Below are 12,202 nucleotides of genomic sequence, written 5' to 3'. Positions count from 1 at the left end.
CAAATGCAGTCCTGGATAATATGGCCCTAAGGAATATCATAAATTTTGAATAGTGAGCAAAATTTGGGTTTTTTCATCCCCTAAGTTTGTAGCTTCTGGAAAATGCCATTTCTCTTCTAGCAATTCATCCACAATGTGAAATTCAAGGTTTATCAATTCAGGTTCAATAAAGTGGAAATATACCTCTGAAATTGTTTTAGAATTCTTAAAGTGATCAACTTGAAATTGAAAAATTGTCTTCCTTTTTTTTATAACACATATATATATATATATATGTAGCTGTATCCTGTTCAGATTTTAGTGATGGTTTGTTTGGGATTCTTTTTTTTTTTTTTTTTGTTCTTTAAATTTACTCTTTCTGCCCATCCCCCAGATGACTAGTTTTGAGTTGCCTGATTCAGAACCTGATTTTTAGAAAGACAAGCCACTTTCAAACAGGATTCTTCTAAGTTTTTCTATCTCAGAAAAAGAAGCTCTTCGTTAAAAAGTACTTACCTTCCAAACTCTGCTTTGTGTTTCAGTTTACTGAGATAATCCCCAAGGCAGTGTGGGGAGTTAATGCCAGTGTTCACTAGTCATCACAAGCAAGCTATTCTCCCTGATCCACAATGAAAAGAAATGATCACCAGGTTAGATAAGGAAAAGTCTGAAGCAGCCTAAAAAGAAAAATCAATACTGGCGTTTTAGTCACGTATGACCACACAGTGGAGAGAAAAAGAAACAAAATGTTTTATATCTTGTATGTTCCTGGGGGCTGGTTGAGAAGAAATGCATTGTTTAATGTTGGCTGTTGAGTTAATATAAGTGAAGAAGCTCAAATGAAGAGGAAGGAGACTGAAGAGTGAGACTGAAATGGTTCACACTGAAAGCATCTTTTCTTTTTTGTACAGACTGGAGAGGACTGTACCATTTCAGAGCTCTGAAGAGGTTATACTTTCTCAATTAAAGTTAGGAAAAAGCAAATGATACTGATACAGTCTTTTTTCTCCACAGAGTTTAAGTCTAAGGCTGTGATTTTGCCTGCTTTCTTAAACACATTCATGTCTGCATGAGTGTATTTGTCCTCTACAGTACTTTGTGTTAAATTGTGTTAATAATCTAATCCTAGGAGCTGAGAGGAAATATCAGAGTCCATTGCAGGATCCGGCCATCTCTACCTTTTGATAATGCTGATGAACATTCAGTATCACAAGATAGGTAATTTATTACGGCTGTGTTATATCTTGTCTGACTCATAATTAATATAAAGTGAAAATAATAGTCACATGTCACAGAATCACAGAATCACAGAATTGTCTAGGTTGGAAGAGACCTTAAGATCATCGAGTCCAACCTCTGACCTAACACTAACAAGTCTTCCACTAAACCATATCGCTAAGTTCAACATCTAAACGTCTTTTAAAGACCTCCAGGGATGGTGACTCCACCACTTCCCTGGGCAGCCCATTCCAATGCCTCACAACCCTCTCAGTAAGTAAGTTCTTCCTAATATCCAACCTAAAACACCCCTGGCGCAAGTTGTTCTTGTATACTTCTGTTTTTGTATATTTCTGTTCTTGTATATTGTTTTGTATATTTCTGTTCTTGTATATTTCTGTTTTTGTATCTGTGGTGAGTGGTAAAAAACTAATTACTCTTTCTTCTTTCTCCTTGGCATTAATTGACTAATTGGCATTAGTCAATCTTAACCCTTTGTCTAAAATTGTGTCGACCTGAATAGAAGCCCATAGCTGTTTAACAATCCAAGATTATCTGTGGTTTGGCAGAAGTAACACACCTGCAGACAGTGTAGAGTATATTCACCATCCGGCACAAAGCCTGGGACACAGTAATGTAATAGCAGCTGTCAGATGTTACAGGTAGAGAAACACACTCAGCATTTCAGTTGTTTTGTCATGCTGCAGAATGGATTTGCTGTCAGTACAAATGCTGGTAATTCTATTTCTGTATAATTTGGCTCAACATTGCTAATTTATAATGCACTTACTGTAACTGAAGTGTCAACACATCTGTAGAACCAAAAGGAAAAGGGGGATTAAGTGCAAGAATGTGCCACAACGAGCTGAATTCTCCATAGATTACTACTATGAAAAACGGTAGGAACTGAAACATACACAACTTGGAGAAAGAAGGGGAAGACTAGGTGGGTGGCTAGAAAACAGTAATACCATCATCTGACCCATCAGAAAATTACTATTTAGGGCGTTTATTTTAATTTTACTGGCTGGTAGTTCTAAAAGAGTGTTTTAAAATTTGTTCACTTTTGCCAAATTTTAGGAAAAAAAAATGTTTTAATTAAAATAATATGAAATGTTAGACAAGACAGAAATTTCAAAGAGCCTGAAGGGGAAACTTGCATTAACCTGTGCTTGATATACCTGGGAAATAACCAAATCACTGTTTCTGTTAGAACAGTGTTCCTGTATTCAATTAGGTGCCAAATCATGGCATGAAACAGGATGGACTGGGCTAAATACACAATTATTAAGACAAACTTTTCTTAATAGATCAAAAATAAATTTAAATAAAACTTAGTTGTGAAACCGAGGGCTGATTTTGAAAACATGTGAATGAAGATTTGAATGCATTTATGCCCCTCAGCAATCCAAGTCATTTTTTGGACTAGTAATGGTTGCAAAATTACTTCTGACTGTATTTTCAGGATCAGGGCCAAATACCTAAAAAGATGTTTTTCAGTTTAATGTGCTAAAGGGAAAACCTCCTGTTACAAGCTCATATTACAATTTCAAAACAATAGAATGGTTTGCATGTGAATTAGTCTTAATTGGGTTTATTCTATTTTTTTAAAACAGATTATTTTGCTTGATTGCATATTGATGTATTTTTTCATTATTACTATTCACAAATAACTGTGGTGTTAGCACATGGTACCATAATAATGGAAATTCTGGAAGGTATTATTTAGACAATGTGTAGTTCACAGATATTTTAAGCATTTACTTTCCAGAGCTAAATGGAACATTTAGGTTTGAAAGCTACCTTTTTATCAAATTGTTTTTTTTTTTTTCCTTACAGACAAAGAAACTTCTCAGAAAAAGTGGCATATGCTGTTGATGATGTGAGTATATTTGATGGTGAAATTCAAGAGCACATTTACTGATAGTCGTAAAGACAAACAAAGGGACCTGGGAACTATAGGTTTGAAACAGAATTAGGTAATTTCTTGTCAACTGGTGCCCAGCTTTGATCTCCCATGGGTGCAATAGCAGGTGATTTGTGCTGTTTCCATCCTGAATCTTTGTAGTAATAGTAGCTTGGAGCTGCTGCTGGTGCAATCATCCATGAACTGGAGCTTGTATGTTTGCAGTAGTCAAACCATTGCAGACTTCCTGCAATCAGTCCCTTTGAGCCACTTGTATTTACTGTAACCATTTCTGTAATTATGTTAGGTCTTTTTCATTTTATTATTAGAGCCCAACTAATGCATTAGCCGAGAAATATGATATCTCCTGAACCACAACAGCCTACGTGGTACAGCAGTCAAGCATGTTAAAGTGTCCTGGCTTAGATCCATCGGGGAAAGGAGAATGAGCACTGAGGTTGCAAATCCAGATGACATTCCAGCATTAATTGAGGCCATTACTGAGATATAAAATTTAAAAAGGCTTAATAGTGTGAGCTAAGGTCAAAGTATTAACTTGACTTTTAATTTTCTTAGCCATCATGGTTCTTAGTCAGCTGCTCACTGTTACTCATGTATTAGCCAAATTCTCTTCTATAGTATAAAACATAAAATATTGCTAAAGTGACCTAAAGTATAGTATGCATTTAAATCTCCAAAATTGTAGCTTAATTAGACTGATCTCTGTTGCATAAAGTGGATACAATTATATAGATATATATGCAATTAGGAAATTAATGGAGCTCATGAAGAGTCTATTAAGAACAAGTAAATATGTCAGGAGATAAAAAACAGGGATCAGTAATAGTAGATGTAGTATTCTGGATGCCATTATTTGATGATTTATTGTACTATAAAACGCCTTGACCATTTCTGACCTGCTAAATTTTATTATATGAAGATGAAATTAGGTAATATTTAGGTTTTGGATTATTTCATATAGATATGTGATATATTACTGTACTCGTATTTTTATAGGCAAAGCAGTCTCTGCTTGCTTACATCAATATATAAGTTTCAGGAGTTTTAGTTTGTATGTAACAGCGAACTGGTAACCTTCAGGATGCTAACCCATTCTCATGTTTAAAAGTCTGTATGAGATATTCCAGGAAAATAAGTGTATGCATGGACTTAACTATAAAATGAAACATGCCAGATCATAGTATCACTTAGGTTGGAAAAGACCCTCAAGATTGTGAAGTGCAAAGATACTATCTTCCTGATTTTGGAAGAGATAATAGTGCCTTTAAATGCTTTATTGGTTTGCCTTGACATTTATTTGGTTAAAATGCTTTCTAGTTCTGATCAAACACTTCGCATGTTTGTATTAGTTTCTTGATAATTTTTTTTAATCGTGTTTTCTGTTTGAAGCTCATGAGGGAGGATAAAGTACAACTGACTTTTTACAAAAAGCAGTCACTTTAAACTAAGCTAACAGAAGTAAAGGAAAATAATATTTATTGCCTGTTTCTTTTGCTTTTAACTACTGTAGGTGTTACACTTGTGGATAGACTAAATATGCAATTTTAGATAAAATTATGGGGTTTGATTTGATACGAAGCTAGGGCAGGTACCTGCCCTAGCCTAATACCTGAAGTGATGTTGTTTGACTCCAACTTCCTTTGGCACAGGAGAAAAGAAGGTGGCTGCTTCCAAGTGATTAATTTCTTTCAAATTATTTTGAAAAGGTTTTCAGTTGTGAGTAGTGGAGAAAAAAAGGAATGGCAAAGAGACTGCTCTGAATATCAGGGGAGGTGCAAGATTCTGATGGTTTTTCAAGGTAGGAGTGGGAAAATATGAATTAACACAGGAAGACTCCTTTTCTTGAGAGATAATTTTGTACTAGATCAGGTGGATGTAGCTATAGTAGTAGGATATATCATTGCTCCCCAGGTGCTTATTGCCATCCCCATCTGGAGGTTTCTTCCCCCAGTGCAGGGAATCTTTCAGGCTGTCCGCGTCTGCCTCAGCGCTGTGTCAGCCAGTGGCACTGAAGTTGACAGGGAAGCAGATGAGGAGCAGTCACAGTTGTCCTTTCACTGGCTCTGTTGTAGAGAAATTCCTTGTGAATTGGGGTGATAAGCCTTTACCAGATATGCAATAACAAAAGATAGGAAATTATAATCACAGCTGGATTTTGTGATCACACGTCTATATCCACAATTCCTTATGCCTCATTTATTTTTTATTTTTTTTTGCCTTATGGCAAAATTTCACTAATTTCACTTCCTGAAGAGCTCCTCAGGCTTAGGTATCTGACCAGGATTATTCTGTGACTCTGGGGTGAAGAAAAATGTTCCTCAGTATTCATGTGATACATCTGTAAGGATTTCACAGGCACTATTGACAGGATCACCTTACGAGATTTTGTATGCCAGCAGCTGTGGTGGGTATCCTGACCCATACTGATCTCCTGAGAAGGGAGGGTCATTACAAACGCTCGTGTGAAACTTCTTCCTATTAACAATGCTTATGTTTCTAAGTTATGCAAATAGATTTTTTCTCTGTCTCATTTCTCACCTTAAGGAAAGCTGGTCTGAAAGTAAATTTGACATCTGAATGAGAAGGGTGTTCCATAACCCTGCATCATTTTCCTTTTTGTTGTTATTTTTTCTCCAGAGGCTGTTAATTACTGATCCTATGTCTGCGTTGGGGCGTTCTGTAGCAAAGCATTGTGCTCACATCCCTACTGCTACTAAATTTGCCTGTACTGGAATGGGTGACGTAGCTCATTATACAGCAAGTGTTGCCATCGTTAGATTGATAATGATACACTGGCCTTCTCCAAAGAAGAAAAGATATTTGTAAACTTAAGAAATTTGGGGTTTGTTAGCTGTCTGCATGCTAGACATACTGTTATGCTGTCATTACTTGCTCACCCCTTTACTACCTCAATCAGTGGCAATACAAGGTTGAAGGACAGCAGTTTAGCACTCTAAGCTACTTGTTGGAAGAGCAGTACAAACTGCAGCATTCCTATCAAATGCAGTAATATAAGCAAAGGTTACTAAGCTAGGAAACCTCTTTGAACTCAGTGAAGCATTTTGTGTGCTGAGGAGCTTCCATCTGAAATGTGGAAATGATAATTTTTTCTCACATTATTTCTTTACTTTTTTTTTAAGCAAGATACACCATGAAGAGCAAAGACCATAGAATTTAGTACGGGTAATAGCTTTTAAAGAGCTGCTGACACATTTGTCCAACTTACAAAACTACTATATAATCCATATGGAAAGAGATTTCTACTAAAAACTCATGGAAATCTAGCAACTGTGTGACTGAAGTTTTTCCTGACAGTGTGGACTTGCATGATATGCTCTGAAATGTGCATCTTCTGCTCCGTTCTTGGCACAAACATTTATGAAAGCAATCTGAAAATGCACTGACCTCATAATACAAAAAGGCTCTTTTCCATTTTTCTACCTATGGTAGCAATTAGGGAGGTTAGATTTACTTTCCTGGGGTTTTCTAGGCACATAAAGTTTAGGTAATGGTTTGGATCTTTCTTTTGAGCATAAGTGCACACATTTTGTGTTGGTTGTTCTTTAATAATCTGAATCTGTTCTGAGATCCCTTCTTGCGGTCTTGCTAGTTCACTGCAGTGAAATAAATATTTCAGTTTTACACGTGACTATGATATTAACTGTAAGTGTTTTGTTTTTCTCCTAGGAAACTGTTCTGGTAAAGTGTAGCCGTCCTGGTCATGCATCAATAAACAAGACTTTTCAGTTTGAAAGGTGGGTCGTCCTGTGTAGCAGTCTGGGTTGATGGAAGATATGTATAGTGAAGGCTAATTTTTTTTAGTAGGCATTGTTTAGAAAGTAATGTTCTTTATTATTTTTATTTTTTTTAATTCTTATCTGGTTTTCACATTTTTTCTACTATAGAATAATGCACTTCAGGATATAAATGCCACCCTCAGTCCTCCTTCTCAGTGAAGAATACTGATATGCCTGAGTCTGAAACCTGTCTAGAGACATATTTGAACCTTCTCACAGTCTAAGTACTTCTCACCATCCTTGCAGCATGTTGTGGGATAGCAAAACGTTATCCATGTTTTCAAGGTGCAGAATAGAGGTGGATTGAATGACTTCAGCTTTAGACATAAAGCATGACTGAGCCAGAAACCAAACTGGGGACTATTATGCTTCAATGTACAGTCGTGCTACTTAAAGTAGGCTGGAAATAGACAACCGGATAGAGTGGTGGCATGTAAATCAGTGCTCCTCTGAGAGAAAGGCTATGATGTGGTTACTTTCCCTGTGAGATGCCAAATAACCCATATAGGTGTGAGAGATTTTGAATACACCAGCTGCGATAAGAGTTTTCATTGGTGTTTGTGCCATACTAGACACTGGGGATTCAGCTCACAAAACAGAAGCAGCAGGGAGTCAGGCTGGAAGGTGCCTCAGGTTCTTTCAGAATGGAGCTAACCGGAACCTCTGAAAACAGGAATGAAGACTTAAATTAATATGAGATCTTTGTAAAGCAAAAAATACAAAATTTTACTCCATGCCGTTTTTTCAAATAGAAATTTTGCTTTTCTGCACTATGTCTGTACGTTGCAATAACTCAAACAGTAAGTCTTCTCCTCTGGACCATGCTTCAAAACCCTGTGGAAACAGGACACATGAGCACAATCTCATGCTTCTTTGCTGAAGGCAAAGTTGATTTAAAGTCGACTGTATCCAACTTGAATTATTTGTCCTGGTCTAATCTTAAATTCTGAGCCTGTTTCAGCCCAAACTGCTGTCAGTTGGCTAAACGTTGTCATTTTTTCACCCTTCCTTTGCGGTGTCTTTCTAAGATGCTGCTTTTTTCTGCTCATGAAGATTGGGGACTGCTATTGTGTAGGTCACCAAATGACTGAAAATTCCTGAGATAATGCAAATCTTGGGGAATCTTTACTCACCCCATAGGTTACAGGACTCCCTTGATACAGGGCATATGTGATCTCTCAAGGTATATGGCACCTCTTGCGTTTGCTAAGCTACTTGAAGTAATTCCTTTCACCTTCTAGCTATACCTAACACAGCCATACTAGCTGAAATAAATGCAGAATAATGCTGGAATTCAGCTCTATAGAGCAACAACGTTATCAAGACAGGATGCCAGAGCTGCTGTGGCTCTGGACATGTGGTGTATATCCTGATAACCAGGAAAAGGGTTAAAAAAATGTAAATCCCCCAAAGAATGCAGTTCTTGGGGAATGTTTTTTCAGTGTCCCAGCACAGCTCTTTTTTTATAAACAGAAGAGCATATGGTTCTTATGAACTCAAAAATGTTTATTTTTTTAGCAATGTTTTATGGAACTAATAAATGTCAAAATATTTGATTTCAGCTCAGGAAGAAAATTCCAGCTTTCAGCATGTTATGCTTTTATAATTTTATTGGTGAATCAGTTAGCAAAATAAAAAGAAGCTCAAAATTTTCAAGGTAAAATTAACATTAATCACTACACAGGGACAAATCTGTCATCATTCTGGTAAAAAATAACTGAGCTTATAGAAACAGATTCTCTGGATTTGCTGTATCTTTCATGGTCTGGGATAGCTAATTGTGTGTCCATGCTTTAGCCAGTGCTGTGATTACAGTGTAGCATAAACTAGTTCAAGCCAAATTTAAACTGCTTCATTTGGGTACTGGTAGCATTTGAAGCACAGCAGCTAAAGTAGTGGCACTAAAATGGCTTTAGGAAGTTGAGTAAATATTTGGAGGAGTTATTGTAACATGGAGCCCCATGCCTTTCCTTTTGAGCCGCTACCAGTACCTGAACCTGGCATAGTTAGCTATGTCTGTACTGCTCTGCAGTGCAAACAAGACCACAAAAGATGGTTAGTTCTAGCTCTGGTTGTGGTTGGTTGCAATGTGTGCTCTAATAGACAGCAAAACCTGCCAAGAGCAACTGAAGAATTTTTAAATGTTCTTATCTCCTAAATATGTTTTAAATTTGGTGGTTGTTTTTGTTGTTGTTTGTTTTTGTTTTTGTTTTTTAACCTAGTAGCTCTGAGGGAGATGTTTTGATGTGTTAAGAAAAAAAAAATACAATTTCAACATAAATTGAGTTTGAGCCCTAGTTGGTTAAAATGCAGGAGTTAGTGCTAATGAATGTTTTGCTGATTGCAGATGATAAATGAAGCAGAGAAAAGAGTTTGGGAAAGTTTTTGCTTTTATATTGACCTGGAAGATTTGATGTGTAAAGCTTATTGAAGCATGTGCATGTATGCATGCAAAGCAAGGATGGAGTATTTATTCAGCGCTTGTGTCGTCCCAGTAAGAACTGTGCCACATCTCTGCATATTTGTTGGTTTCTCAGTTTAGTATGACAGCACGTCAGCGGAATGGCAAGACAAGCAGTATTCGTCCGTCAGGCCAGAAAAGTGCTCATTTCCTGATTAAAGAGAGTACATTTTCATACAACTTACAATTAGACTGTGGAACGCTTTGCCACAGGATGTTACGCCAGGCCAAGAATTCAGCAAGATGCAAAAAAAAAAATGACTTGAATGCTAATGCTAATAGTATTTTTTTTCAGCAGACATTCAACTCATATTTCAGCTTTGAGAGCAGTTTACAGCTATTAAGGATTAAGATGAGACAGAGATTAATTATTCTGTCTCCAGCCACCATGGTGTTTCTTGTTTCTTCCCCTAGCCATTGTCAGAGACAAAATGCTGAACTAAGTGGTTTGGGTCTAATTCTGTATCTGTTTATCAGTGATCCCTCTGCACAGTCTTATTTGTGGAGAACATGAAAATGAAGTCTATGTTTGTGTAGGCTCCAGACTGTAGTGGCCAGATCCTGGTCAAACATACAAAGAGACTTGAGTAAATGCTAAAAAAACAAACTGTGTTCTTCATGAAGTTAAGCTCTTAATATCAAGTATTAGTGAGGTGTACTAGGATAGTATGCACACAGGGAAGTAACTACGTTTTATAATACTTGCTGCTACCAAAATTCCTGTTTCTAGTTAGTCATTTTACTATAATCTATAGAAAACACACACCACTTATTGGAAAAGAGAGCTAATCAAACTAAACCAAACCAACCAACCAACCAAACAAAAAAGATCCACACCAGAAAGATACCAGAAAAGGATGCTTTTTTCCAAATGTAAAGATTCATACCTCAAATTCTGAAGTGGTGGTTATGGTATTCATGTTTCAGATTCTGCCCATCTTCCATAAACAGCACTTGTTGCAGGCTTTAGTCTTGGGGAAGTTACTTTTTGATGTGCTAGAGAAACAATGAATGAGTTAGGATACCCATGTTTTGTGATCAGAATTTCCTGCCTTTGATGATTTCTTATTTTCAGGTCTTGGCTTTATGTTGTATGAAGTTATATTTGAAAGGGTTAGTGGGAAAAATTATTTGTACAGCCCTCTCTTACCTTATTTTTTCTTGAATTTGAAAACACGTACGTAGTTGTTTTAGACATTGTTTTGGCCCAAGGGTTACACTGTCATTGCTCTTTTCTAACAGGTGGAATAAGTCAGTTAAATTGTCTTTCATTCACTTTAAAAATTAGTCTGAAATCCACATCACGACATAAAAGAAAGTCATCCCTCTGGTTATCATGGTGAGAAATGTTTATCTCAGAAAAGGTCGTTCAGCAGGGGTGTGGATGGAAATACTTGAAGATGGTGCTGCCCACGAAGGTGGTTTCAATGTTAAACTTGACCTCAGGAGCCTCCGATTTCTGCTCTGCTACTGACTTTTCTGAGACAAGTCCCAGGGCAGATTTGCAGCCTCTGTGCATCTTTTTTCACATCTAAAGGAGGAGCACAACCTGACCACTTGCTTCCTTAGTGTGACACAAAGGAGACGCAGGCAGCAGGGATATCTCATAGTCTGGTATGTGGGAGAAAGAAAGATGGATCTGTACTGCCTGGAAAAGACTCTGTCTGCCAGAGAGGCTGACAAAAGGATTAAGACTAGCTCAGAGCACCACAAGTGTACGCCTGTAAATCATTCCCTCTAGTGCAGGCAGCAGACGCTCCAAAACAAAGCAGGAGAGAAGCTTGAAGGTCTCCTTTCCAGTCCCCTGGACTGCATCACAAAAAAGTTCTTTGGTGAATCCTGGCCCCTCTCCTGGTCCAAGGTTGTGTTCTGTAATGGACCATAGGCATGTTGGACATTCCTACACAACCCTTGGGACTTGTCAATGCACAGCTTTTTTCCCTCTACTGAACAAAGTGGTGACTCCCATGGCAGCTCAGCTCTTCCTCATTACCTTTTAATTTCCTGGCATAGGAAGTCAGGTTTGGAGCAGCAGTAAGCAGGTTTGGTATGCCAGCTTCATACTGCCAAGCTAAATAAGTCTTCTAAAACCCAATCTGTAAGTGCTGTTGTCATAGAAATGCCAGCAGGTCACAAGCTTTATATCGTAGGCCTACATTTTCCCTAATCTGTTATCCTGTATTATGACAACATGTATTTCTTTTTCTTTAGTTAATCATTGTACTTTGCTCCTCAGAGTTTACAGTGCTTTTGAATCTCAAGACACAGTATTTGCAGATGTGGCCCCTTTGCTAACATCTCTCCTGGATGGGTAAGTTTAAAGGTGGGAGTAAGAAAGCTAAAGGGTCATTGTCTACCGAAACCCATCAATTAAAAAGAATTACTTAGTAGTGGCTGTCCAGTCAAGTTCTGTGACTTTGCAGTTCCATTTTCCTGTCTTTTTCCTACTGAACAGAGTGAATGTTGTTTCTCTATATAAACATTGAAATCACTGTTCACAAAGTTTAGCACAGAAGACAAATTTGGAAAAAAAGTACTTCTGATGGAAGATGCTATCTTTTTTTCTTTGCTGTGTTTTGGTAGATTATGTTCTATAAATGTTTTTCAGTTACATACACAGTATAATATATACATCTTTTATATACATCTTTTCCAGAAGTACATTTATACATAAAATGCCTGCTGGGACACTCTGTGATCATCTGTTCTGTTGTTTTACATAGCACAAGCCATGGGAGGCTGTACAATCACTTCTTGGTTGAACCAAAATTGAGCGTCCTCAGCTGTAGTTCTAACACCCTGCGGGCATTTGGGTTAAAG

The 12,202-nt window shown here is 37.4% G+C and overlaps 1 protein-coding gene across 1 annotated transcript in view; it reads left to right on the top strand.

The window, feature by feature from the left end:
* The window catches only part of KIF25 (kinesin family member 25), a gene marked incomplete at its 5' end in the record, with an annotated part of 42,276 nt that overhangs the window by 12,173 nt on the left and 17,901 nt on the right, over nt 1–12,202 (top strand). Inside the window, 4 exons of the mRNA XM_082756483.1 lie at nt 1,109–1,197; nt 3,037–3,079; nt 6,812–6,879; nt 11,619–11,693. Coding sequence (XP_082612609.1) covers nt 1,109–1,197; nt 3,037–3,079; nt 6,812–6,879; nt 11,619–11,693 — 275 coding nt within the window. The remainder of the gene's footprint in view (nt 1–1,108; nt 1,198–3,036; nt 3,080–6,811; nt 6,880–11,618; nt 11,694–12,202) is intronic.

Source organism: Aythya marila, assembly GCF_965140915.1.
Source record: "Aythya marila genome assembly, chromosome: 3".
Classification (NCBI taxonomy): Eukaryota; Metazoa; Chordata; class Aves; order Anseriformes; family Anatidae; genus Aythya; species Aythya marila.
Note: the sequence above shows the minus strand (reverse complement) of the source record. Positions and strands in the feature narration are given on the sequence as shown.